At 38.1% G+C, this 26,402-nt stretch overlaps 1 protein-coding gene across 9 annotated transcripts in view; it reads right to left on the bottom strand.

Annotated features, from left to right (window-relative positions):
- Bach2 (BTB domain and CNC homolog 2) overlaps nucleotides 1–26,402 on the bottom strand; it is a 337,701-nt gene that overhangs the window by 233,553 nt on the left and 77,746 nt on the right. For 7 of the 9 annotated variants that reach the window (XM_046431287.2, XM_058575631.1, XM_058575622.1 and 4 more), the window contains exon 2: nucleotides 24,109–24,221. Coding sequence is in view for 5 of the 9 variants with exons in the window: in XM_058575622.1 (XP_058431605.1) it covers nucleotides 24,109–24,221 (113 nt within the window). In the remaining 4 variants the exon portion in view is untranslated. The remainder of the gene's footprint in view (nucleotides 1–24,108; nucleotides 24,222–26,402) is intronic. The other 2 variants (XM_058575647.1, XM_058575634.1) reach the window with 1 other exon arrangement.

Here is a 26,402-nt window from a genome sequence, read left to right as displayed (position 1 = left end):
ACTCAGATGGCTGAGGATCCCATTAGTGCAGGAGTCAGCAGCCTTGTGACTAGCATCTGCAGGGTGGAGCTCCAAACCATCTCTGTGAACTCAGAAACTCTCTTCAAATCAACCTACTGTCCTTCAATCTCTTGCTTCTGGGCTGGGACATGATACCGTGGTAGCTCCTGGAGACACAGCTTAGCTATGAGGCCTTTTAGTGGATGGTGATAGAACCCTCTCTTCCATAGAAATATAATTTAATCATCACTGTTCCAAAATTCTTAGTGATCTGTTCATCTCTAAAAGAAACACCATTGTTTTCCTCTCTTGAATAAACTAGAAATGGTACTATCTTGCCAGTCCCTAAACAAGCAATATGCTTTTGTTCCTTTACACCTGTCACATACTGTTCCCTCTATCTCTAATGCATTTCATCTTTTCCTCTGCTTGGGAAACTCCTCCTCCTTCTTGAAGATGCAATTCAAATGACATCTCTTTCTTCAAGGGGCCACCTGTATCACCCTCTGCATGTCCACACAAGTCAGGATAGGCCTCTCTTATCAGTTCTCACCTTGGCTTTATTATGGGTTAAACGTGCTGATCTTCCCAGCGAACTCCTCACCAGCCTGGCTGGCATCTCATTCACCTCCTTTCTCATATTCTAGGCAGCTAGCAAGGTACTTGGTAAATCACAGACCTTCAATTAAAAATTGGTTCCTACAGAACTGTGAGGCTTAGAGCTTATTAATTCACAAGGTGAGTTGTGGATCCAACACTCAGACAGATGAACATGTACTCTTAGATAAACAAGGTCAAGAATCCCATGTCTTCAAAACATGAAACTAAATCCCTATAGAATTGAGGGTGCATCTCACATGGGTGGATTTTCATTCTTGCCTTTCTTAAATTCAGGAAGAGCAAGACAAGCTACAAAAGATATGAAACCCCTTTTAAACGCTGAATGTTGGTGGAAAACCATACCTGGAGTGTGAGGTGTGAAAAGGTGTATGTGTGTGTGTGTGTGTGTGTGTGTGCGAGCGTGTGTGTGCATGTGCACATGGAAAGACTTCATCCATTCAGACCTTCAAACCAACCTTTACCCCCATGTGTGAGATTATTTACAGAAAATAACAATGGCTTATATTTACATAACATTTAAAATGTATTCACTTTCAGAGACACTGATCTGTAGTATGGAGCAGACAACAGATTGACCAACTGGACTTATGCTCCTGTTCACGACGATTTTGCAGTGGTCATTTGTTGAGTTTCAGCCTTGATGAAATGTCCATACCATAAACTGCTGACTGAAGGTTCCTACTCTGAGCATGATCTGTGCAATCCAACAGATCAAATAAATACACATCCCTTATTATCCAACATAGATTTAGGAAGGCAAAAATTTTTAAAAAGAACTGATTATTCTTGTCAATAGCTGTGAACAGTATTCCAGTTAAGAAAACAGTCATTTATTTGTTCCCACTGCCATCAATGGAAACAGGAAAAGCATTTGGCAAATTCATTTCCGTCATCCTTAAATTTCAGGAAAATAAGTTCAAACAGAAGAAACTGATGTTACTGGGGTAACTCATTCAGCTCTGCTCTTCCTCCTGAACTGCTCTGGCTCTGTGAGCTGCCTATAATCAAGGATGTTTGACTGAGATCTGTTAGCTGTCGAGGTTTTAGAAGCTGAGCTAGTTAATGAATGATGGCTGGATTTTATTCCATGACTTCACATCATCCATGAAGCAATTAGGGATGTACCTCATGGTCTCCCATAGGAGTTTCAAAGTTGACTTCAATTCCAAAGACACTAAATTCAACGTGGTTTTAGAGAAAACAAATCCACATCCTTTAACCATGAGAGGTGGCAGAAGATGCCTTCTCTTCGAGTCTGTTAGACACATGAGAGGAATGTTGCCAATTTATTTTTTGTCCACATAATTCATATAGCTATTTCTTCTCTCCTTGCCTCCTTTCTAAAATTTAAAGGGTTTTATGAGTTGCTTATGTGAAACCAAGTACACTGACCCACAGGCACAGTGTTCCTGGAACTGCTGAAATAGCTGAAATAGCATGCAAGATAATGATATCATTTTAGAAGTGCCAGGCAAGAAAGCTCTGATTAACTACTGCTCAGTGGAGAGATTTGTAACTAGAATAAATGTCATTTTTAACATCTCCTCTTTACCTAAGTTCCTCCTTCCTGCTGTCCTACGATTGTGCATATTTCCTCTTTAGATTCCTTCACACAAAGAATGTTGTTTGATGTAAGGCAGTGAAAACGTGGAGGAAAAAAAGGTAAGGGTTGGTGGAGATAACAGAAGAATTCTGAACCTCATCCAATGTCCCCATGCAATCACACTCCCTGCCCCACTTCCCCCATCTGCCTCTTCGCCTCTCCTCCCCCACCACTCACCCAAACTGGACTTGGTGCTCTGAATTCATTTGCCACAGGAAACAGAAGCAGCCAGCCAGGTCAGAAGACCAGGCTCCTGGGGAAACTGGAGGACCAGAAGGAGTTTTGTGAATGGGGAATGGCTGGCTTCCGGGATGATGTGACAAGGGTAAGCCCCAGCCCAGGGGGCATGTCCTTCTTCTAGGAGGCTAAGAAGGTCTCTGTCACTCCTTGCAAGTTCCTTCATAGGCTACCTGCAGCCAAAGTGCTTCAGGAAACATCACCTTGAGCATTTTAAGGAGTATATACTCACGCAGTTTCTTAAGGCATAACCAAGGGGATGGCAATAGAGGGTTGAAGACTTACAGGTGATCTTTCACAAAACATGGACCATTATGTCTCTTTTCATTTATGTGCATAAATATAAACACCCAGAGAATTACTGAGTGTGTTAGCTTCGTAGTTGGGGGCACTATAGGGTGAGTTCTTCAGAGACTGAAGGAGTTAAGAGGGCCTGATTAGCTACCAGAAGCTGAATGTCAGCTGGTATGAATGGTATGTAGCTGGGCAGCTTTCCAAGAGCCATGCCGCGGCTGCATATCAGGAAGACTGCTATAAACAAATGTGCATGTGTGCATGGAGTCTGATAAGTCAATGGGGGAAGATAGACACAGAACAGCCACCCAGCCTGAGGAAACATGCAAAGCCGGGTGGGTTTCCACTTTAGGTGAACAATAGATCTGTTTCCGAAACAAGTCTGGATGGACTGGTGAACACACTGAATGATCCTTTGACATTTTATATAAATATGCAAGGATACACTGTGGGGAAAAAAAGGCACACAACAAATTGCATACATAGACCTCAATTATGTAAAACATATATTAATTAAAATATTCATTAAACCTGCCACAAAAATATAACCCTTGATAATTTTCTCTGGGTGGTGAAATTACATGTGATTTTTGTTTTTCTTTGTAATTTAGTTTCCAAAATAAATGTATTACTTTCAAATCAAGAAAAGGACCAAGTTTTTTTTTTAATTTTAAAAATATTATCCCATGGATGAAATGATATCCGATGATAGGTCACCTGAGTTGAGGAAGGTGGGAAAAGCATAAAATAGAACCATTCATGCTTATAAAATGTTAAAATAAATTTGTCTTCATGCCTGTACACTTCAGTATTTTCTGGTTTACACTCTAAACTCCTAGAGAACAAAGGCTATATCTAACTCTGTGCAATGTTTGGTTAAATTTTAAATGCAGACAGACATTGTTTTATGACAATTACATGAATGTACGTGATTCTTATTCACTCTGGTAGCTAACTTGGAAAATTCCTTAGTGTTATTGATGCCTGGACAGCAACAGAGAATAAGAACACACATTTTCTTTCTCCCCATTCCATACCCTTTTATACCACAATGTATTAATGGCCTACTTCGTTGTTTTTTTTTTTTTTTTTTTTTTTGACAACATGTACATTCATAGAGAAGTCTGCTTCTCTTCCATATTTAATGTAGAAAGGAAAACAGTACTTTATTATTTTTTTGTTCTAGCTTACTTCAGTGTTAATAATCCTTAGCACGAGCTAACAGTTTGATTTGCTGATTAATTAAACTACTAGACTCACAACTGACTTAGCCCCTGGAATTAACAGAGGGAGACACAAAAGAGTTTTTCCACTTAAGAAACAAAAGCAAACACAGTAAAGTTGAACCACTCCCACAATACTGGGTTCATAATCAATGGAGCAGCTTTCATTTATAGTTTTCTAGACACCTGGAAGCTCTTCCCAATCTCTAAAATATAACCAAGGTTACTGTAACTTTTGAAGTCACCCTCAAGATGTATTTTGCAATGTCTTATCTATAAAAAGTAGCTTATTTTAGTCCAGTGGCTACAAGAAGATACAGTGATTATCAAAGTTTTGAGGTGATATTCTTAACTAGAAACTTAAAATACAATGTATCAAATGTGGCCCAAATTAGTCAGTTCCTTTCAAGGTTACTATGAAATGGACAGGCAGGCAAATGTGAGATCCCAGGTGCTTCTTAAATCGAAACAGAAAAGTTTCTTACAGAAAAGTTTCTTTTCGAAAACTTTGTGCTCATTCTCACCCATCAGCAATGGCTAATTCATCCGATGCTTTCCCCAGGAGCCAAGCGTCAGTTGCTTTATGTGCATGATCTAACATAATAATTCTCAGAAGAACCCCAGGGGGTTGGTGTTTGTATCTGTACAGAGGTTTAAGAAGGGGTTATGGACCTCTGAGGCAGACTGGAATTTGAACCCATGTCTGGATAACTCCCAGGGTGTAAATCTTAATTACTAAGGACATGTTCACTTCAGGAGGCTAAGTGAGAAATCAAAGGGATGAATAAACACAACTATGCCACTTTTGAGTCCATCGCATATACAAAGTTGATCTTTCCCTATATTAAGAACTATGTCCTATTTTTTTTTTAAACTCACAAATTCTGCCAACAAAAACCTCCTGAGGAAAAAAAAAAACTAAGATCATTTACTAAAGTAATAACTCAAGTGTCTTATCAAGAACATGGCAATACTGAGGCTTGGGTGTGGTCACCTGAGTGATCTGGAGGAAACCTAGAGGCAAAATTTACCGACTTTTCTATTGCACAATAGAATCTGTCTGTGGAAAGCACCCCCTAAACGGAAGTGTCTGTCAAAGTAAAAATAAACCGGGTTAACAGCATCTGAAAAATACATTGTGAGTGGGATCCATATTTCTCTCATTTGCAGTACATACATAATTATTTGGTTTAAAAAAAAACACTTAACTTTGAAGCCAAATTTATAAAATTGACAAGGACTAATGCCATTCTGTAGTAAATGAACAGAGGCTAGCTGAGGGTCTCAGGTAGTCTCTTGGTTGCGGGGCTGGGGAGAACATCTACTACCACTAACTGATGAATCATTAGGAGGCCAGGGCTCCTGAAGGCTCAGCTTTGCACAGACTAGAAATCATGTACATAGGTTCACACAGAGATGAGTCATTCAACTGGCACACTTACTGATCAGTTTGCACTGAGCACTACAATCTCCCAGAAGAGAAGAGTAATGGAGTCAGTTTTTGTTTTGTTTTGTTTAAAACATTTCCTGAATACCTTGTATGGTCCAGACCTACCCTTGGAATCTTCACATTTAACTCTCACCATGAATGTTTGAACTGTTGTTCTTGTACATTACAGAGCCGAGGTGTGGAGGGGCTCTGCTGAGGTCAGTGAACAAAGGAAATCTGGTAGAGCCCAAGCTCCTAATGCTGAAGCCAAGGGTCTCACTCAGTCTGCAATAATAAGAAACAACCCTGCAAATTTCAGGCTCTCAACTTCTTTTGGTTGCTGTCTCCTGACCAGCAGCCAGAAGTTTGCTTATGATGGCAACATGTTATAATTTCTCAAATGTTTAGTTTAATTAACATCATCTACCTATATTTTGATATATATATATATATATATATATTTTTTTTTTTTTTTTTTTTTCTGATGGTATAGATACGTTCAAGTGTATTAATGCCTGGGAATTTTATACATAGCTAACTTAGCCATATTTATGTTGATATGTAATAGTTTCAGTTTCAAAAGATATTTTTTGCTACTGTTCCTTGAAATTCAAATTTTGAGGGTACTCAGTATTTGGTACCTGGGCAGTGACTTATTTATATCTACTAGAAATATATGTATATATACATATACATAAATATAGTGTACAAAACCATGTGCCATGCTGTGTATTCACTCACGACCAAAAGAGATACTGATAATTTATAAACTTATTCCAGTAAACTGAGCCAAAGGATATAGTTAACAAATATTTATATATATATACTTTTTCCTATTCCTACTGAAAAATCCATTGTAGTTGCTTTATACTACGAATCTAGCTCACACAACATTAAAAAAGTGATGTATAATCATGAGAAGTTCCTGTTAAAAAGCTATAATAAGGAATGGTGTTCCTAAAAATGGAAAAAAATCAGAAGAACCTGATAATTTATGTTTTCAGCACCGATTAACAGATAAATAAGTAAATAAGTAAAATAACATTATTTTTCCAAAAGCCAATTCTGAACACTTTGCTTCCTTGATTTTGCATTAGGGGCTCAGCCTAGAGAATAACCTTGATAGTCATTGTTCATAGCAATTTTGAAGACAAATAATATTATTGTGGCCTATCATGATTACTCTAATTTTACAAAGTTCCCTAAGGAACTTTGTAAAGCTAAAGATGCTTAAATTTTAAAGAGAAATTGAGAGAGTAAATGGTTGCAAAACACAGAGGCAGACACTTATATTAAGAAGCCAAAAGCAAAAATTTTGAAATACCAACAGAAAAATAAAAACAATTTTTGGAAAGAAGTAAAATGTAGGCAAACATCATTGTTTTTGTTTGTTTGTTTCTTTGTTTTAAGGCATATCTGGGCCCAGCCTGTAAACCTAATTCAAGAGGCTGAAGCAGGATGACCACAAGTTCAAGGCCTGCTTAGGTGACTTAGGGAGAGTCTTTTCTAAAACACAAGCAAAAATGACTGGGGATGTAGATGAGTGGTAACATGCCCTGAGAGATTCCCAATCTCCCAATCTTCAGAACCAGGAAAAAACAAAATAAAACATATCTAAGCATCCAAAAAAATTCTGTTTTAATTGAACTGAGATTTTCTGGAGAGTAACAGAATATTGTTTCTATATGGCAAATGCTCAAATCATGCTCCAGGAGTGGGTTTCCAATAGGAAAGACAATAGAATGAACCAGACATAACTTTCCTATGTTCACATATGAATACACAACCAGCATAATTCCACAACACAAGAATGGGATGCTAATTAGAATAGGTTATACTCTGTGTGTGTAGAGTATGTCAAAATACACTGTACTGTCATGTATAGAAAATTAAAAATAAAAGAGTGTGTTTCCATTAGCTTCAAAATGAACAGCTGCATAGGGGATATTACTTAATTCTTGCTCTTCCCTACCAAAATGGGGAGGTGCTAGCATGCTTTACTCTCTGTTTATCTACTGAGCAACAGGGCTCTTCATTCAGTTGGCTACTCTGCTGTGGTATGTCTCTGGAAGGACAACATGCTCATAGCACTGTGGATAAGACAGCAAAAGAACCCAAGGTACATCACCTTACCCCAAAGGCTCCGCTCCTGTGGAGGAAGAAATTTTTTAGGCAATAACATTCCAGTGTCTAAGATTCCCAGGAAGAAAGTACTATTTTTAAACAACTTTTCAAACTACCATTGTAGATAACTACAAGAAATATTCAGGCCTGGAAAAAATATTCATTAATCACCAAACTATGTCTCGCTTCTAATTAATTTACTATGTCTGCTCTTTTCTTAATAACAGAAATTTGTTGCCATCCACAAACATTTATTGAACATTTACTATTATAGAACACTCATCTTAGGGAAGAGAGAAGTTGTCTATAGTAAAAACACTTCAAGTTTCCCTTCCACATCATACTGCAGAAAGGAGACGGAATGCGTTCATTTCCTAATCTATTGAGCCTATGACAGTTTGTGCATAATAAAATTTATGGATAACTAGAATGCAAGATCCCTACAGACTTCAGAGATAATCCGGTTTATTGACTTCTTTATATGCAGAAACCCCTTAGAGAACTGATATGAGTTATGAAGTATTCTCTAGGCAGACACTTGCAATATGCCCGCCAAATACTCTGTTCAGTTCCTAGCATTTTACAGACACCCCCTGGAGCCAACCAAGGCTGAGACACCAGGCTAACAACTCTGATGTAATCCCATCACTTCATTTTACATATGGAGACACCATGTTTCAAACAGAGGATGTGACTTGGCCACCATCACTCAGCAGAAACCATGAGCTAAGTAACTCAGATGGAACTAGAAACTATGTAGACAGACAATCAATCATCAGAAGTCAGGCTTATCTTACTAAGGAGGGAGAAAAGGAGAAATATTTGGAGAGAGATATACCTTTCTTTTATCTTAGGTTTCTAGTTAACTGAGCTCCTCACTGGAAAAACTCCATCTTTCCCTCAGTCCAGGGGCCACCGGTGGCTCAAAGCTGCCTTTTCCTGTATTTGCCTCAGCAAATCAGTAAAACCTGCTTGACCTAGGCACATTCAGATGGGGTCAAGTGTGAGAACATGAATTAGAAACTTATTTTAAGCAACTCGAACTAGAATTCTACAGAACTCTAATTCAGTGACATAATGGATGCTTAAGGAGTATTTTGAATCAATGACTGCAAATTTATTTAGGAAGTGGTAGTCTACTCAAGTGTCAGCAAATAAAAGTCCTAGAGACCTGCCTTAACGATTAGATGGAACTAATTTCCAGCTACTACATCAATTTGTTCATTTGCAAATGGCTTGTTCTTTCAAGAGCTGAAACATCCTGGGATCTCTCATTTGCTTTTAGCATAGCAAATTCATTCAATATATTTCAAATTCAATTTAACAAATATTCTCCTTAGGAGGCAACATGACAGGATGGAAATGTGCACGGGTTCTGGAGTTAATAAAAGACCCCAATTCAAATAATGGATCTGCTTTATCCAGACATGTAATATTAGACTCATTACTTAGGGATCTCTGAGACCCCTAACTGAAAAGCAGGAGTGGTACCATCTCCTTGGCAAATTGGCTATGAATATTAGCAATGATAGCCCTATTGTAAAGGAAGCAACACAGTGGTCAACATTAGGCATTCGGTTAAAGTGTAACACTTAAATTATGATTATTTATCAAATATCTATAAAGGACAAACTTCATCTTAGACCCTTCACTGTCAGGTTTTTGAACACAAGGAAATCTACAGTACTACTGATGGATATTAAGTCATTAGAGTAAAACAATGTTTTTTTTTTTTTAACAGTGTTTTAAAGTAACAGAAAAATAAAACAGTAAGATAATGGTTTCTTGACATGAAACTGTATGACTAAGATCTTAAATTAAATATTATGGTTTGGTATTAGTGTGTTTTCACACTACCTACCAAGTTTTCAGACTGCACCTACTTATCCTTTGTAAATTGCTATCACTCTCTTTTTCACGTGAAATTTCTTACAAATTACTTGAGAAGCCAAAAATGTGCAGTGGAAAAATTTCCCCGAGTTTCCTTTTCAAGAACAAACCTATTCAACGGGCAAATCTAAATAATATTTAGCAGTTCTAAATGTAGAGAACTCATGGTTTCTTACTGTAATTGAAAAGGAACATACAAAGCAATTACTTAGTCACTTATAAAACCCACGTTCAACTTTCGAAATAATGACTAACCTGAGAGCAGAGACAAGACTTTTATAATTAAATACTAAAGTCTAGCCACTTGAGACAAGCACAGGAGGTTACATAATTGTCCTCTGCACTCACAATATCCCTTCTTTCCCTATTGGATATATATATCATTTTCCAGTAATAGCACATGTAGCAAAAAAAAAAAAAAAAAAAAAGTTACTGTACTGTAGGAAATCATTCTAACCACAAGCTAAACTTTGGGTGGCAAACAAACTCTCATTAATTTGGATTTTACTAGTGTCATAAGGAGAAAAAGTACACATCAGTAGCATAAATAAAATTGCCTTAAGAATGTATTAGAATCTTTAAGAAAACAAAATAGTAAGCATCCATAGGCACTCATTTAAATTTAAACAATTGGAGTATGGATTGAAAAGATTTCCTCCCCAACCTAGAACAGGATTCTCAAACTTGGGTACCTTTCTACACTCTGAGTGTCCTCTTAAGATGTGCTCAGGAACATAGGAAGTAGAAGGGACACCAGACATGTTTTCCTGGAAAGATGGAGCAGCCTGTATGCACATGTGTGTGTCTGCAGTCATTTGGCACAGTCACTATTCACTTGGGGACTGCACTACATTTCCCAGGCTCCCCTGTACTCAAGTGGAACCATGTGACCAGTTCTCACCAAAGGAATAGAGAAAAGATATTGCCTTACTATGGTGATTAAGAAGTGAGGGCTCCTTCATGGCTCTCTTTCTCTTTCACAGGAAGGTGATACTCCAAAGTCCTCCCTAGGGTACAAAGTTATTCTCTTCTGCCAGTAGAGTTTCTTCAAGACTTTTAAATAAGCCATAATCATTGATTTTTTTTTTTTCAAACTCAGAGGAGTCTTTCTCCAAGGGGCCCAAATATATGAAGGTTTTACTTGGGCACTAAGGACAAAAATGAGGTCATATCCTATCCAAAGTTCTCAATATTATTTTAAGTCAGTTTACAGACAGGTCACTAGGTATTCTGTCTTTTCTTTTTTCTTGAACTTCCAAGAAAAGTTATGACCTTTGACTTCCTGAGTCTGGTTTATTTTGCTTAGCATAATGCTCTGAATTTCCATCCCTTTTTCAATGACAAATGATATTTTGTTTGCTGTGGCCAAATAAAATGCCATGCAAACCACTAAATTTTGAGAGCCTATTTGATATAGCATTACCTAATTTAGGATTTAATTAAGTCATTTAACTGGCAAGTTAATGTTTTATTTTACATGAAAGCAAATGTGGACATGTTACAGAGAACAATGTAAATAATATCCATGTAAATTTTGAGAATAAAAAGAAACTTTAGAGAAAATTTGAGTTTACAGGAAGATATTTTGGGGTGATTCCCCCAAATCCTCCCTAGGGTATAAATGTATTCTTTTCTGCCAGTGGAGTTTCTTCAAGAATTTTAAATAAGCCACAGTCGCTAATATTTTCCCCCTCAAATTCAGGGGAGCCTTTCTTCTAAGTGGTCCAAGTATATAAAATTTTACATGGGCACTAAGGACAAACATTGCAAAATGAGGTCATAGCCTTTTCCAAAGTTTTCAATTAATATTATTTTAAATGAATCTAAAGAGAGGTCACTACATATTTAACACTTTCTGCCCTCAAATGTAGACCAAAAAAAAAAAAAGTATTCCCTTTATGAGAGGGTAACTAACATGGAATAAATAAACATTTTTCATTAATTTTTTTTTTCTGGCATGAAGAAAAGGGAAAAGGACAGATTTTTCTAGCTAAGAGACAGAGTTATGGTTTAAAATCCCTCAAAAGCTAAGCTGGCAGTGGGATTCTTGTGTTTATAGAAAAGCCAGGAGGATTCTGCCTGAGCTCAGAGCTCTATTTAGATCACAGCATCTGGATTCAAAACGCATGTGAGCTGTGGCAGCAGGTTTCCAGTCCCAGACTGGAGACCACTCACCAGAAACACTCCCCATGGAGAACAAGCCTGAGGAGAGGTAAACCGCACAGGTATCTGAAGTCCTCTCCCAGCTGTTTGGGAGTGGTAACCTCAGTGTCTCCTATATCAGGCAGCCATAAGCAGGTGCTGGGAGCCCACGGGTAAGGCAGTGAGGGAGACACTGAGCAGTCCTATTCAGCTCTGTCATGGTCAGAAAACACCCTCACCAATGACTTCTTTCCTGAAGCGGCTATTGTTCAGATCAAACTATGGGAATCTGGTAACAAAGTGGGAAACCTCAGAGAGCACATGCTTCCTGCTATGATCTGTGTTTAACTTTGCTTTATTTCAAAGAGAAAAACTGAGATAATGGAAGGTGAGGCTGGGGTGGGGGGCAGGGTGCAAATGCCTTCCTTTTTTTTTCCCCTGTCTTGATAGGAAGAAATCATAGCCATGGTAATTCTGATATAGGTTATGCCCTGAAATCTTAAAAAAAAAAAAAAAAAAAAAAGAGAGAGAGAGAGAAAAATAGTGGTACAAAATCTCCCCAGTCCAGGAGCTGGGTTTGTGGCTCAGTGGTAGAGCTCTTACCTAGCATGTGTGAGGCACTGGGTTCAATCATCAGCACCACATAAAAGATAAATGAATAAAATAAAGGCACACAAAAAAATAAAACAACATTTAAAAAAAATCTCTTTGGTCCAATTTTAGTCTCCATCAGAATTCACCTTGCTTTTTCCTTGATTTTTCTTGGATGTGCAATGTCCAGAATGTTGGTGATTCTGATTCTGTAGCTATGGATTTTATGTGCAATAAGAAAAAAAAAAAAATCTTTGCCTGACATTTTTTTTCCCTCACCTTCCCCCTCCCCCATAGCTCTTGCTCTCTCTCTCTTCTCTCTTTGTTGTGAATGTCAGGGCTGTCAGTGTCACAGTCTGACATGATTAGTGTTTCTGACATTACACCAAGAAGCAGACAGAGAGCAAGGAGTGTGGATGGGGGGTAAGGGAGTTAGGACGTGCAGCCATTTAAAGAAGTCAAAGGTAAAAAATAAGCCCGACCTCCTTTCTCTGAGGTTCCTTGATTACAGGACAGCTGATAAATCACCTCGGATTTTTCTCATTTATCCAATTAGTCCATTTCCCTGCCCTCCTGGAGATCCCTAAGGTGTGGATCTATTCCTTGAGATCAAAGCCAGTGGCTCTAATAACAGATAAGACAGAATTCGTGATTCAGCGGATTCTAAGGTGTGGAGTATAACAATCGCGCACTTTGGGAAGAGAGCGCCAGTCCATTTTGAGTATCGATTCGCTGCACTTTGTCACTCTAATGATGTTATCTCATTAAAAGAGATAAATGTCCCACTGTTCTTCTAAGAGCATCTGGTTCTTACTCTTCTCTCTTTTTCAGCAGCATGGCTCTCAGCAGCAGCACATTAAAATCACATTGAAATCCAATGCAAGGCTTGGCTACAAAGCTGTTTACCAAGGCTTCTTTTTAATTGCCTTTTCCTCCCCTTGACCCCCTTCCTGTTCCCTTCAAAAGTCATCCACAGAAACAAACAATTAAAAAAAAAAAGATGTAGAAAGTAATCATAACCAGAAACATCTATTGAGGATCTATTATGTGGAGACTCTGCTGTGTTTAATATTTAACTTACCACTCCTACAACCCTTCCAATTAAGAAACAGAGTTTTAAGTTAAGCAACTTGCCGGAGATTGCACAGGTAATGAGAGGAGGAGCCACAATGTGAATGAGGGCTCATCCTATTCAAGCGCATTTTCTAAATCTCCATTTTCATTCACGGAACAAATAAGTAAATATGATTGTAACTTGATTAGAATAGGTGAAAAATTGTAAAAGAAGGTGGCAATTATTCTTCCTCCTACTGATATCCAGGAACACAATGCCATAGGCAGTCAGTGGTTTTGTTTCAACAGATTTCTTATTAAATAAAAAAAGGTAGCAATTTTCCATAATGAATGTTTTATACATTATCCCTTTGTGTATCAGGCCTCTCAAGTACACATTATTAAAGTCTATTAAAGTCTGTATTTAGCAGCATTACTAATGTGCCTTTGGGGAGATTATTACAATGAAACAGCATCCGTCTTTCACAAAATTTCAATTGTTTAATATTCCTTTTCTGATCTTTAATACACATGTCTATTTTTAGCTACAATCAGACCTCATCCAAAATGCCATAATCCTAGCCTAGAGCTGTCACAACAAATTGTTTATGAGTTGGATTTAAGAAATAATGAGACGCACACACTGCTAATTTCACTCAATACTTTTTTTTCATAACTCATTGTAGTTTTCCTACTGTTCTAATTAACAGGTGCTCCTTGATCACTATGACATGTGATGTCACTTTGACTCTCTGGCTACGGTTGGTTATCTGAGTTAATTGCTTGTACTTATATCTAATTCAGAATAGCCTCTCAAGATAATGCTACTGCATTGAAGTCTGAGGGTGATAAGAAGTTATAATATTATTTCATTAAAAAGGAAAGAAAACCAAATAAACAAACCAGAAGAATATCTAAGCTGTGATTAGTCAAATCCAAATGTTTTCATTTAAATATAAACATTGTCATTTTTACAAGACTAGAAATGTGTGCCTTCTGAACATTGCAAAATTTCTGCAAATTCTGTAGTTTCATACATTCTAAATAGGCATTTCTTTTCTACATAACACTGTAATTCATTAATTTATCACACAGTATGAAGGGTTTTTGTTTGTTAAAAAAAAAAAAGCCAACAATGCACATATAGACAAAAAAACACAGTCCTCTCTGAAAACATCTTATACAAAACAAAAATGTTAGGCTATTTTATGGAGACAAAAGATAATAGGAAGGATACCAGTAAATAACCACACAATGAAAGGCCTCTGTATAACATAACAGGAGAGGGAAAAGCCAATCTAAAAAGTAGTAAGCACTCAAATCAATAAACTGAATTGGAAGCAATCTCTCTGGTATTTCATACACAGCAATCTCACTGTTTGAGATGATATATTTGCAAAGTCAGACAAATTGAGTCGATTGTTAATATTCTAAAGATGGACAAGCTACAGATTAACTAAGTGACTAAATAATCATGTTTCCAATCATCAATTAACTAAAGAGGGTGTAACTTAATTGTATCCATTAAAGCCTACTAATTGAGAGGAAAGGGCAGGGCTGAGGACTTAGGGAAGAAAGACAGAAGCACTCCTTTAGATTCTCGAAGACCAGAATCCACTGGTCTCTTTGTTACGAGGACCAGCAGCTACCAGCCTCAGAGAAAGAGGTGGCAGCACAGTCAAGTGACCAAAGGGGCCTTTCTACTTTTGCTGCAGGGCTATGTGGACTCAGTTAAATACGTGATGCAGAATAAGAATCCACCAGTTCAGTCCACATCCCGTTAAAGCTCCACAAGAAGGCTGGCACACGGCAATTCCTCAGTTTGGAGGAAGGGAGAGCAAAGTCTGTTTTAATCAAGAAAATCCTAAATGCTCCTCTTTAAGTCCTCAAGCAATAAGAATGAACAAGCAACCATCACCGTGTGTGTGAAAGTACTGCGAACAAGAACAAAGCGGGACAGAGAACTTTTTGCTTCAAGTAATGGTCAGTAGCTGTGGCCATATTTCAAAGGGCTTATCATGATTCACCATGACTTCTCTCAGACTTGAAAATTACATTACAGTCATGTCAAAACATATCCTTTCTTCTTAAATCTAAAGTCCAACTTTTCTACTCTGAAGCCTTAATTTACTTCCTATGTGTTGGGATTCTCCTCCCTCTTTTCTGACAGGGTTCGGGGCTAACTCAAGCCACATGATTCCCTCAAGTTTTTGCTGGGTCCATATGACACTGTATAAGGTACACAATGTCATGGGGTAAGGGCTCACTTCAGGGTTCTCCAGCACAATTGCTCATCTCAGGCTCAAATCTCTGTACACAAAGGTTCCAGTTTTTAACATATAACCTGAACCACAAACACTGTTTCTTTAAAGAAGAAGGCACCAACTACTGACTGTCCCAACATGTGTTGCTCTGAGCAGTTCATACTGCTCACATAGGAGATGAGAGACTGATTGAAATGTTTCTAGTTAAGCAGAAAGGAAGAGAAGTGTTTGGGCTGAAACAGAAGCACTGATGTTGCTTTCCTAGTCAAAATGACCATGAGAAGAGCTAATTCTCCATAACTTAGAAGGTACTCCCCTAAAATTTATGTATTTTATATATATTTACACATATACATTATATGCAAGCACATATTTTAAAAACAAATGAGCATAAACACATTCAGTTAATTGCTTTAAATTTGTCTTCTCCTTCCTTCATGCCAAATCAACCACCTACTGTTTTACACGGTCAGTTGTTATTGTAAATTTGCAGTCTCATACCTTTCAGAAGGGAAATATATTTCTGCTAACTTCCTAAAAGTCAACTGAATTTTCCAGTGCCATGCATGTGAAGATAATCTAGAGGCTAACATCATCATTTCCACACACCCTACATTCAACAGAACTCGATTTACCTGTCACACAGGTGCTGCGCTGGCCTTATGCTAACAATGTTCTTTTTAGCCTCCCAAACTTTGTAAAAATAAAGTTTTAAGAAGAACTAAAGGCAGATATTCCTTAATGATAAGAGGGCGAGAACAGGGATACACTCAGTGCTCAGGGCCCAGAGTCCTTTTTCTTAAATCTTTTTTTTTTTTTGGTACTAGGGATTGAACCCAGGAGGGCTGAGTTAGTAAGTACCTTCCTAATCTACTGAGGATGGCTTTGAACTCATGATCCTCCTGACTCAGCCTCCTGAGTTGCTGGATTACAGGCAAGCCAGCTACCATGCCTGGCTTGTTTTCTTAAATCTTAGAGGAAGTCTTGCCACAGGTCAGATGTGTGCATAGTCCAGTTCACTGTTCCTCATTCATCCCTTTGCAGGCTTATAAGTTATTGAAAATTCTAAAGAGCTTTTGTTTACATGAGTTATATCCATCAATATTTACCATATTAAATATTAAAAATTTAATATTAAAGATTAAAACTGAGAAATTTGGGGACGTATGAAAACACACATCCCAGGAACCAATTCAGGGATGATGTCATGCATGCCATGTAACCTCCTAAACAGTGCACTTTGTGCTGAAGAGGGAAAATAATATCTTAGCATCAATATGAAAAGAGCTTTGATCTTGCAGGTGGATCACCTGAAGAGGTCCGAGTGTCCCCAAAGGCCCCCAAACCTCAGTTTGAGAACCACTGGTCTAGCTCAACTTTGTACATATCAGCAGTATCTTTGAACCGGTAAATTAAGAAAGAATATAATACTGAGTAAGAGGACATAATGTCCACTTTGAAAAAAATGTACATCATTAAATAAAAAGAGAATCTTTTTTTAGAACCTTTCTCTACTTACTATTATCCTTAAACCATTAGTATGTAAAAATGTTCCTTTCTGACAACATATCAAGCAGAATGATTCCCAAGTCCAAATCATCTTCATTCATCTCTAACTCAAATGCAAAGCAACAAAAACATTATTCATTAAAAAATGTTTGTGGTTTTCTTATCATTAATGAAATACACAAATACAGAAAAATGCTGAAAGAGAGAAAGGGGAGGGAGAGAAAAAAGAAGAGATGTAGCTCATGTGTCTATTCTCTGAGAAAAACACTGTCAACATTCTGGGAGATATTTTTCCAGTCTTTTTATCATGCAGTTTAAAAATACAGTCAAATTCCTATCATAGGGATAAGTTAATGTCTTTTATTTAAAAATATTTTATGTATAAGAAATGTACATTGCTAAAGAAAATTCAGAACACACATTTTAAAAAAAAGATAATACTCTTAACAGTTTAATGTGCTTCTACAATCTTTTTTGTGTGTATATATGCACCTTTCTGAAAAAATGAAATAATGGTTAAAGTGCACACATTACTTTGTAACTTGACTTTTTCTTGATTTATCGAGAACAACTTTTCATGTCATCAATATTCCTCCATCCCTCTTTGGCATTTTCATTTTTTTTGTGACTGCACTATGGTCATTACCTTCAAAAATACCATTTTAATAATATTGTGATGAGCATCTCAGCTAAATTTTTGTACACATTCAATTTTCTTTGAGTTAAGGTTCTAGAAATTAAATTGGGGGGGCAAGGATCAAAGATGTATGAATTTTTTAGATTTTGATATACATTATGTCACCTTGAAAAACACGTTCTTTGTGTATGAGAGAGCTTGATATTCCTAATTCCCACCTCTACTGAATAAATTTTACAAATACTTGACAACTATTTAGGTGTAAAATACCATCATTTTTAACTTGCATTTCTTTGATACTGTTGAGGCTGGATATTTTCTTACGTTATTTATTTGATCATGTTTATTTCTTCATGGGTCTTACTGCTCTTGGCTCATTTTCTATTAAAGCAATCATTTTTATCTTATTAGTTGATAAAAATTTCTAATAAATTAGCTAAGTTAACTTTTCTGTCATGTATGTTATATATTCTTCCCCAGCTTTTTTAGTCTTTTAGATTAGTTAAGAATGTCTTTTACTGGAAGGAAATTTTGAGGTTTTTACATTGTTTAACTTTTTCCTTGTTTATCATCTCTGCTACTAGAAATGAATAAGGCCTTTCTCTATTCCAAGATCGCTAAATGTTTACTGATATTTTCTTTCATGTCACTAGTTTTTAAACTGTGCAGCAGCTCTTCAAAGACTACCACAAGAGGACTTGGCCATGCCTTTAGGGAAATGACAGTGGAGGCTTATTAAATATAGATTGGGCATTTGGTGAAACCACTAAGGGTGTCCTAGAAAGGGGAGAAGAGAAATCGCCTATGTTTATTATTCGCCAGTTCCTCATACTGTACCCAGTAGCTCTGATAACTTGCTCTTCATGGAAGAAGTTTAAAAGGGGAAAAGTTTTAACATTAGGTTTAGTTATTAAACCTTTAGATGTGATGACTCTCCAACTTTTGTACAAATGGAAGCTTCAGATGGAAAAGACCTTTGTTTTGTCCACTGGTATATTTATTGTAAGCACAGTGCAGGGCACTTAGCATGCACTTAATTAATATGTGTCAGAGGACAGGGCTAAGGATGTGGCTCAGTGGTTGAATGCCCCTGGGTTCAATTCCTGGTACCCCACCAGCCCAAAAAAAATGTGTTGGAGGAGCAGGGTGGAAGAGCCAGGAGGAATGAATTCTGAACTTCATGGCTTCATAGTAAGGAGATGCACAGTAAGAAAAACTGTAAATGAAGGCAGGAACTAGGTTTCAGTTTTACTTTTCAGTTGACTGTAGAGATATTGATCTGAGTGTAAAGGTGAAACTGCCTCTGACCTGGTGTGGTGGGATGGGTTGCTGAGTACTAGAAAACGTCCAGAGAAATATTCTGGTGGGCAGATAATTAATCCGACAATGGCATCTACCCACCAAGAGAGATAAGAGGCACTACTCTACTAGGCTGGATGCTGTGGCACTTATCCAAAGCAATAAAAGTCAGATCTGGCTTTCTTTGAATATAAGAAGGAGGAAACATTTCAGAAGACGATTCTTTTTCATTATGGGGGGAGCTAGAGGGTGATTTTGTGAAACAACAGAAAAACCAAAATTCAAGGCAAAGAACAGCATGTGGCATGCCTTCATGAAAACAAGAACTATGAGAAAGAGAGTGAAGGATCATAATCTCAGGGTTGCTCCCAGGGAAGGAGAGTCTTTCAAGAGCAGAGCAGAGTCCCAGCTGGTGTGGGTTTTGTGAACAAAATACAATATCTAGTGATAGTATCTAGTAAATGTACATCATTTCACAGAAGCCTTGCTAGTCTCTGTGAAATCCTACTTTGTGCCCAGTTTGGCTGTGAATGTTTTAAGTAACACTCTAAAATCCTCTCATTACAGCATAACACAGAATCCAGATGAACCCAAAACATTAATCCTTACTGGCAGAAATGTTTAATATGCTATATATAATATTTACTTATGCATAAAACAAGAGAATGATCCAGAGAGGATGAATGAACATTTCCCACAAAAGTTAAAAGTTAAATCCCCATCATGAGTTTTTGATCAACATAAATATAATTTAAATATAAGAAGGTCCAATTTAAATATAAGAAGGTCAACTCTTGCAAAAAGATCTGAAGAGCAAAGAAAAGTTGGAAAAATGGTCTTCAAGTCTGCATAAGGGTAGGGAGAATGAAAGCTTGGGAAAATATGTGGACCACAGTCTCTTTAACATATAGAGCTCGGACTATACAATAATTAAAGCCTGTTTGCAATATTAAAAAGATGATTGGTGTGAGGCCAAATTCCATGTACACTGGCCTCAGGAAACAGTGCCAGATCTGATGAGACTGTGCCTTGTGCCTTTTTCTTCTCTACCAGTGCTAACACACTGATGCACTACCCATCTGAAGGCCATAGCTACACCTTGGTGATTCCTCATACCCTGGCACAGATGGAAATTCAAAATGTGAGGAATGAAGGTCCCACCTGGTGGGGAAAGTGCATTGGCTATCAGGTTAGCCTTGTTTTAGTAAGATAAACTGCTAATGACCTTTTGCCATGAGGGACATTCATGTGTTTTTTGGAAGATCATCCCTGATTAAACCCCCAAAGACCTGCCAGTACATAACTGGGACCAGGATCGTCCTGGTGGCTCACAGGAATAACAAGGATCTAGAACTCTGCAGCCATCCCCCTTTCTGACACTTCCCAACAGAAATGTCCCACCAGCTAGCTGGAATCTAGGGAGGAAGAAGAGTGTTACAGTGTGTCCAATGAAAAGAAGTATGTGCAGCTCAAATGTCTCCAACTTTCTAGGAACAAATCTACTCAGAACACCAGTCACACCCACAACAATGTTTCTAACTTACATGCCTCATGGATGAGATGATTCTCCAATTTAATTTGTGCTGAGAAGAGCTATTTCCTCCCCAGAGAGTGACCTACTCTTTGTCTTATGCCAAGAAAAATGCTGAACTATAGAGGTGACACATCATGCTTAATCACTACTTTCAATTGAAATAACATAAAATAAAGCCCTCGCTCAGCCATTCAGGCAGAACAAGTTATCCCAAGCACACAGACACACCTACTTAGACACTCAAAATTTCTGAGGAGTCTGGTTCCCAGCTGTGTGTTGAGAACAAGCCCATGAGTCGCCCTGGAGAATCTTGGGGCAGGGCTGTCGCAGCATCCTGTGCGTGCTAATGGGAGATTTCCCAAGAATTGTCTTAGCTTTTTCATGCATCAAACTCTAAGAAGCCAAGGTTTGCATCAAGAGCTCATACCCCATCTGCAATGATGACAGTGGAGAACACCTGCCTACCTTCCAGCATTCCCAGAACTGACTTCTTACCTACCCAAAAGTGAATAGTTAAGCCAGGTAAGGAGGGGTTGGAGGGCCACTCAGCACAAGGTTTTCTTCTCTTTGGTTTGGCTCGCCAAATGAAAACCTCTCAAATGCATTGTTTTTTTTTTTTTTTTTTTCTGGTCTTCTCAAGCAGAATAAAGATGCCACAGCCTCCCATAAAGCTTCAGCCTAGGAAACAGGAGGTTGGCATGGCTTTCTCCAGCATCCTGCAAGCACTGAAAAGGCCTGGGGCCCTTCCCACTGGAGGATTTTTCTCATGATGGGAAAAATCTATCTGTCCTGAAGTAAAAGGATCTCAATAAGTCAAATGGGCTTTCTCAAGTCTAGGGACTCCATAATACTTTTCAAGACCAAATCACCTAAAAATGCTATCCAACACCAACACAACTCATTGACCGCCCACTGACAATGCAAAAACACATCTCTGGAAATGTCTCTTCTGGTTTTTAAAGTCTTCATCTGGTCCATCCTTCTTCTCTGGGTTCACCTTGACCATCTTCCTCTAAGTACTTCTCAATTAGGGGGTGATTTTGTCTCCCCCAAGGAACATTGAACAATATGTGGGAACATTTTTGGTTGTCAAGATTAGAGGCCAGGTGCAGTGGTACACACCTGTAATACCAGTGGCTCGGGAGGCTGAAGCAGGAGGATAGTGAGTTCAAAGATAGCCTCAGCAAGGTCAAGGTGCTAAGCTCCTCAGTAAGACTCTGTCTCTAAATAAAATACAAAATAGGGCTGGGGATGTTGCTCAGTGGTTGACTGACCCTGAGTTCAATCCCCAGTATTCCCCCCATTCTTCCAAAAGATTATAGAATGAGGGAAAAGAGGTTACCAAAATCTCTACAATGCAGAAGACAGTTAACTCACTACAAAGGATTATCTGGTCAAAATATTTGGAGCTGTTGGGAAACTCTTTTCCAGCCATACCAACCTCTTTTTGCTCTCTAAACTTGCCAGACTTTCTCATGCCTGTTGCTGCTTTTTTGTTGTTGTTGTTTTTTAAGTACTGGGGATAGAACCCAGGGCTTCATGCATGCTAGACACGTGCTCTACCACTTAGCCAAATCCCCAGCCCTCACATGCTTCAGTGCCTAGCACAGGCTAATTCCTTTATCTAGAATACACTGTCCTGCATTCTCTATCAGGAACTTACCATCTAGATCCAATTCAAAATGTCCCCTCTTCTCTATTGCCCTTCCCAAGTCCCAGAGTGGGAAGTTCCTTTCTGTGTTTATGGAGCTTCTGGTACATACTTCATCAGAACATAAAGCCACACTGATCCAAGGTAGTCTGTTACCTGGTAAAACTTTGGTCACCTTGACCAAGTCCCATTTATCAATCCCCAAAGTGCCCATTTGGTAATTAAGTACTGTTTGTCAAATCAATCAGGGAACAAAAGGAAATGCTGCAGATGCACCTTAGACTCTCTTATAACTACTTCTAAGAAACAATGCTGTCCCAGGAAAAGAAACAATCTGTAAGGTGAACAGAGAGCCTACATCTTGGGAGCAAATCTTTGCCCCTCGCACATCAGATAGACCACTAATCACTAGGGTATATAAAGAACTCAAAAAGCTAAACACCAAAAAAACAAATAACCCAATCAGTAAATGGGCAAAGGACCTGAATGGACACTTCTCAGAAGACGATGTATAATCAATCAACAAATACATGACAAAATGCTCATCATCGCTAGCAATTAGAGAAATGCAAATCAAAACCACTCTAAGATTTCATCTCACTCCAGTCAGAATGGCAGCTATTATGAAGACAAACAACAATAAGTGTTGGCGAGGATGTGGGGAAAAAGGCACACTCATGCACTGCTGATGGGACTGCAAATTGGCACAGCCAATGTGGAAAGCTGTAGGGAGATTTCTTGGAAAATTGGGAATGGATCCACCATTTGACCCAACTATCTCTCTCCTTGGTCTATACCCAAAGGACTTAAAAACAGCATACTACAGGGACATAGCCACATCAATGTTTATAGTAGCAAAATTCACAATATCTAAACTGTGGAACCAACCTAGATGCCCTTCAATAGATGAATGGATAAAAGAAATGTGGCATACATACACAATGGAATATTATTCAGCAATAAAAGAGAACAAAATCATGGCATTTGCAGGTAAATGGATGGAGTTAGAGAAGATAATGCTAAGTGAAGTTAGCCAATCCCCCAAAACTAAATGCTGAATGTTTTCTTTGATATAAGGAGGCTGATTCATAGTGGGATAGGGAGAGGGAGCATGGGAGGAATAGACGAAGTCTAGATAGGGCAGAGGGGTTGGAGGGGAAGGGAGGGGGCATGGGGTAATTAATGATGGTGGAATGTGATGACCATTATTATCCAAACATGTATGAAGACACGAATTGGTGTGAATATACTTTGTATACAACCAGAGATATGAAAAATTGTGCTCTATATGTGTAATAAGGATTGTAATGCATTCTGCTGTCATATATAAAAAACAACAGCAGCAGATATTTATCAAATGTTTGTAATGTAGACAGGAACTGTATGAAGGTCTGGTATATACATTAACTCATTTTACCTTTTCAACAACCCTTTGAGATAGGTTCCACTATTATTAGCATTTTACAAATGGAGAAACAGAGGCATTAAGAAGTTAATCCACTTGCCAAGGTGGCTTAGCTTTGAAGTCAAAGCCCAAAACTAGAAAGCTAACATCCTTAAAGCTAACATCTGGCAGAGCAGATATTTAATCTCAGAAAGTCTGGCTCAGAGACTCAATCTCCTAATATTCATGCTAAGGCAGTTATACCAACAATCAATCTTTTAGCCACTCAGAAGCCTGTGGAAGAAACAAGTGATACCTTCAGGGGCCTATACAACTAGGGAGTGATCACCTCATGTGACTCCATCAGAAACACTTCACGGAGAACAATCATATAATACTCCAACCTCCTCATACGATGGAAAGACACATGTGCCCAGGAGAATCATGATACCATGGGAAAATAGAAATGCTGATTCAAAGTACCTTTTATTGGGTTGAGGATGTAGCTCAGTGGTAGAACATTTGTCTAGTATGTGCAAGGCTCTGGATTTGATTCTCAGTACTGAATTTAAAAAAAAAACTCAAAACAGATAACAAAAAAGAAAAAACAAAGTACCTCTTACCTTGTTCATGCTGCAGGGATGGTAGCAAGGGATCAGACATGTCACAATGCGAGGCAGCTCTTGAAGATCCTTTTTGTTCCTGGAGCCCTCACTTCCTGAAGCTGACAGCTGCACTGTGAACACACACAAGTAGTTCATCAGTCAGTGCTGAGGAAGGCTCAAAGCTAGGATGGCCCCATCCATGTCTGTGCTGTCCAGTATGGTGGCCGTGTGTGTGGCTATTGAGCCCACAGTGGCACTACTGGGCTGCAGGGGAAGGCATTGAGTCTGGCACAAAGTGGTACTGCTCACCTATTTTAAGGAAGTCAAAGCCATAAAGTAGAAATAGCTAATTTTTAAATTGTATGTAACTTTAATTACATTTAAATAGCCAATGTGTTTGGTGGCTACCATTTAGACAGTGCAGATCTAAATATCAAATCTAGAGTCTTGAGGTAGATTGCTAGGTTCTGAGCATGCTAGTGGCTAGCTAATATTGTGTGCATATTAAGACTGCAGATCACAGGGACAAGAACATTCACTGATTCAATAGCAATTTTTTTAATAAGGTCTGGGTACTAAGGATTTAGTGATCAATACTATAGAGAGGCCAATGACTTAGGTGTTTCTGCTTGGGCTCTGAACTGCTCAAAAGGGCAAGAGACAAGTGTGTGAGCAGCAGCGCTGGTCCAGATCTCGGTGCAATCTTCTGCTGCCCAGCAGGCACAGAGGATAGGAAGGCACATGCTGGAGCCTGACTATGTTACTGCCCAAGATTAATACGTAGAACTACACAGAGCTCCTTGGGAGGCGGTGTTCCAACAGGGAATCCAGGAGGTGAGTTTTTCTTGGGCCAAATGAACCAAACAACCCAGATCTCCTCAAAATGGAACAGAGTCTGTGTTTTCATTGATGGTATTTGTTCTTAACACAGGTTTAAAGTATTTGAATTACATTTTAAAGTAAAATAGTTTATGGTATGGTTTTTGGAGTACTCAATCAATCAAATATTAAAGAAAAAAGAAAGAAAGAAAATGTCTCCAACCACTTAAATAGATTTGTAGATTTTTCCTTTGAAAGGTGCTTATGGGCAGACCTGAGAGGAAAACAAAACACTGTCAGCTTCCTTACAGTTACCTGATTTATGCAGTATTTTTTCAGGTTGCTTCTAGGAAAGATTTATATGTCTGAACCTTCCCATGAAAAATAGAATAGGAAGTTTAATTGGAACCCCAGTGCTTTAAAGTCTTTAAATGCATTATTATAATCTTAACAAGATAGAATAGGAAAAGAAAAAAGCACTCATAATCCCTCTAGCTCACCACAACCACCTTTAGCTCTCAGTAATCAGCCTTTGTCTATTATAAGAGAGTGACATGTTTGTTGAATACAGGACATGGAGAGTCTGAATGTTGATATTCCCCATATTTACATCTTATACTGGCAAGAAAGCAATTCTCCCATTATATTTTCAAAAGATAAAATTCAATTTCATATACATTACTTCTGTGAACACAATATTGTTAATTTTTTAAAAAAGCAAAAAATAGGGAGAAATAATTTCAAACTACTGTAGACAGAGATTCCAAAGAAAATGCCACATTCAGTTACAGCAATAACACATTTTCACAATGATGTAAGACAAGGAGAATTCTGGAATTCTGCCTCTGATTCGTCAAACATCCAAATATCTCATGAGTACAAGAGATCTGGAAAATCATGGCTACAGAGTCAAGAAAATTTGGTATCTAATTCTAATTCATTTAAGAGGGACTAAAAAAAAATCAGTACATAACTTTTAGTCTTTGAATTTCCAGAAGCAGATGCCAATGGATTTCTGAGTTTTAAATCAGAACTCTACACATGCTGTTTTCTTCTTATTAATATATGCATTAGTCCATTTAAACATTACAGCCTGGTACTTAACTGGAAAACTGTCCCAATGCCTTGCAGATACCCAGTGTCACAATTCTGCTTGAATATTCACATTGGTATTAACATAGGAAATGGGCACAAGAAGCTAATAACAAGCAAATGAGGATTCTTGAGCACAGCTGCCCTCAGGGGCCCATCCAGGTCCAACTGTGCCACGGGTCCCCATTCCCTGAGAACACAGTTTGCACTAAACTAATTATGGATCTCTCCCTGTCCCTTACCTAAATGCTCTTGTCATTTTCGCATATGTCTATAAACCAGACTAAAATTTCTTTGAGGAAAATATCAGTCACCTAGAATATTCTTAATAAATATTATGAATAGATTTTAAAAAATTTTTTTTCTTAACTCTCACTCACAGAACCTAGGATGATATAGAC

Source organism: Marmota monax, unplaced genomic scaffold (assembly GCF_021218885.2).
Source record: "Marmota monax isolate L192 unplaced genomic scaffold, Marmota_monax_Labrador192_F-V1.1 WCK01_AAM20220418_F8-fsc00013, whole genome shotgun sequence".
NCBI lineage: Eukaryota > Metazoa > Chordata > Mammalia > Rodentia > Sciuridae > Marmota > Marmota monax.
This window is presented reverse-complemented; position numbering and strand designations above follow the sequence as displayed.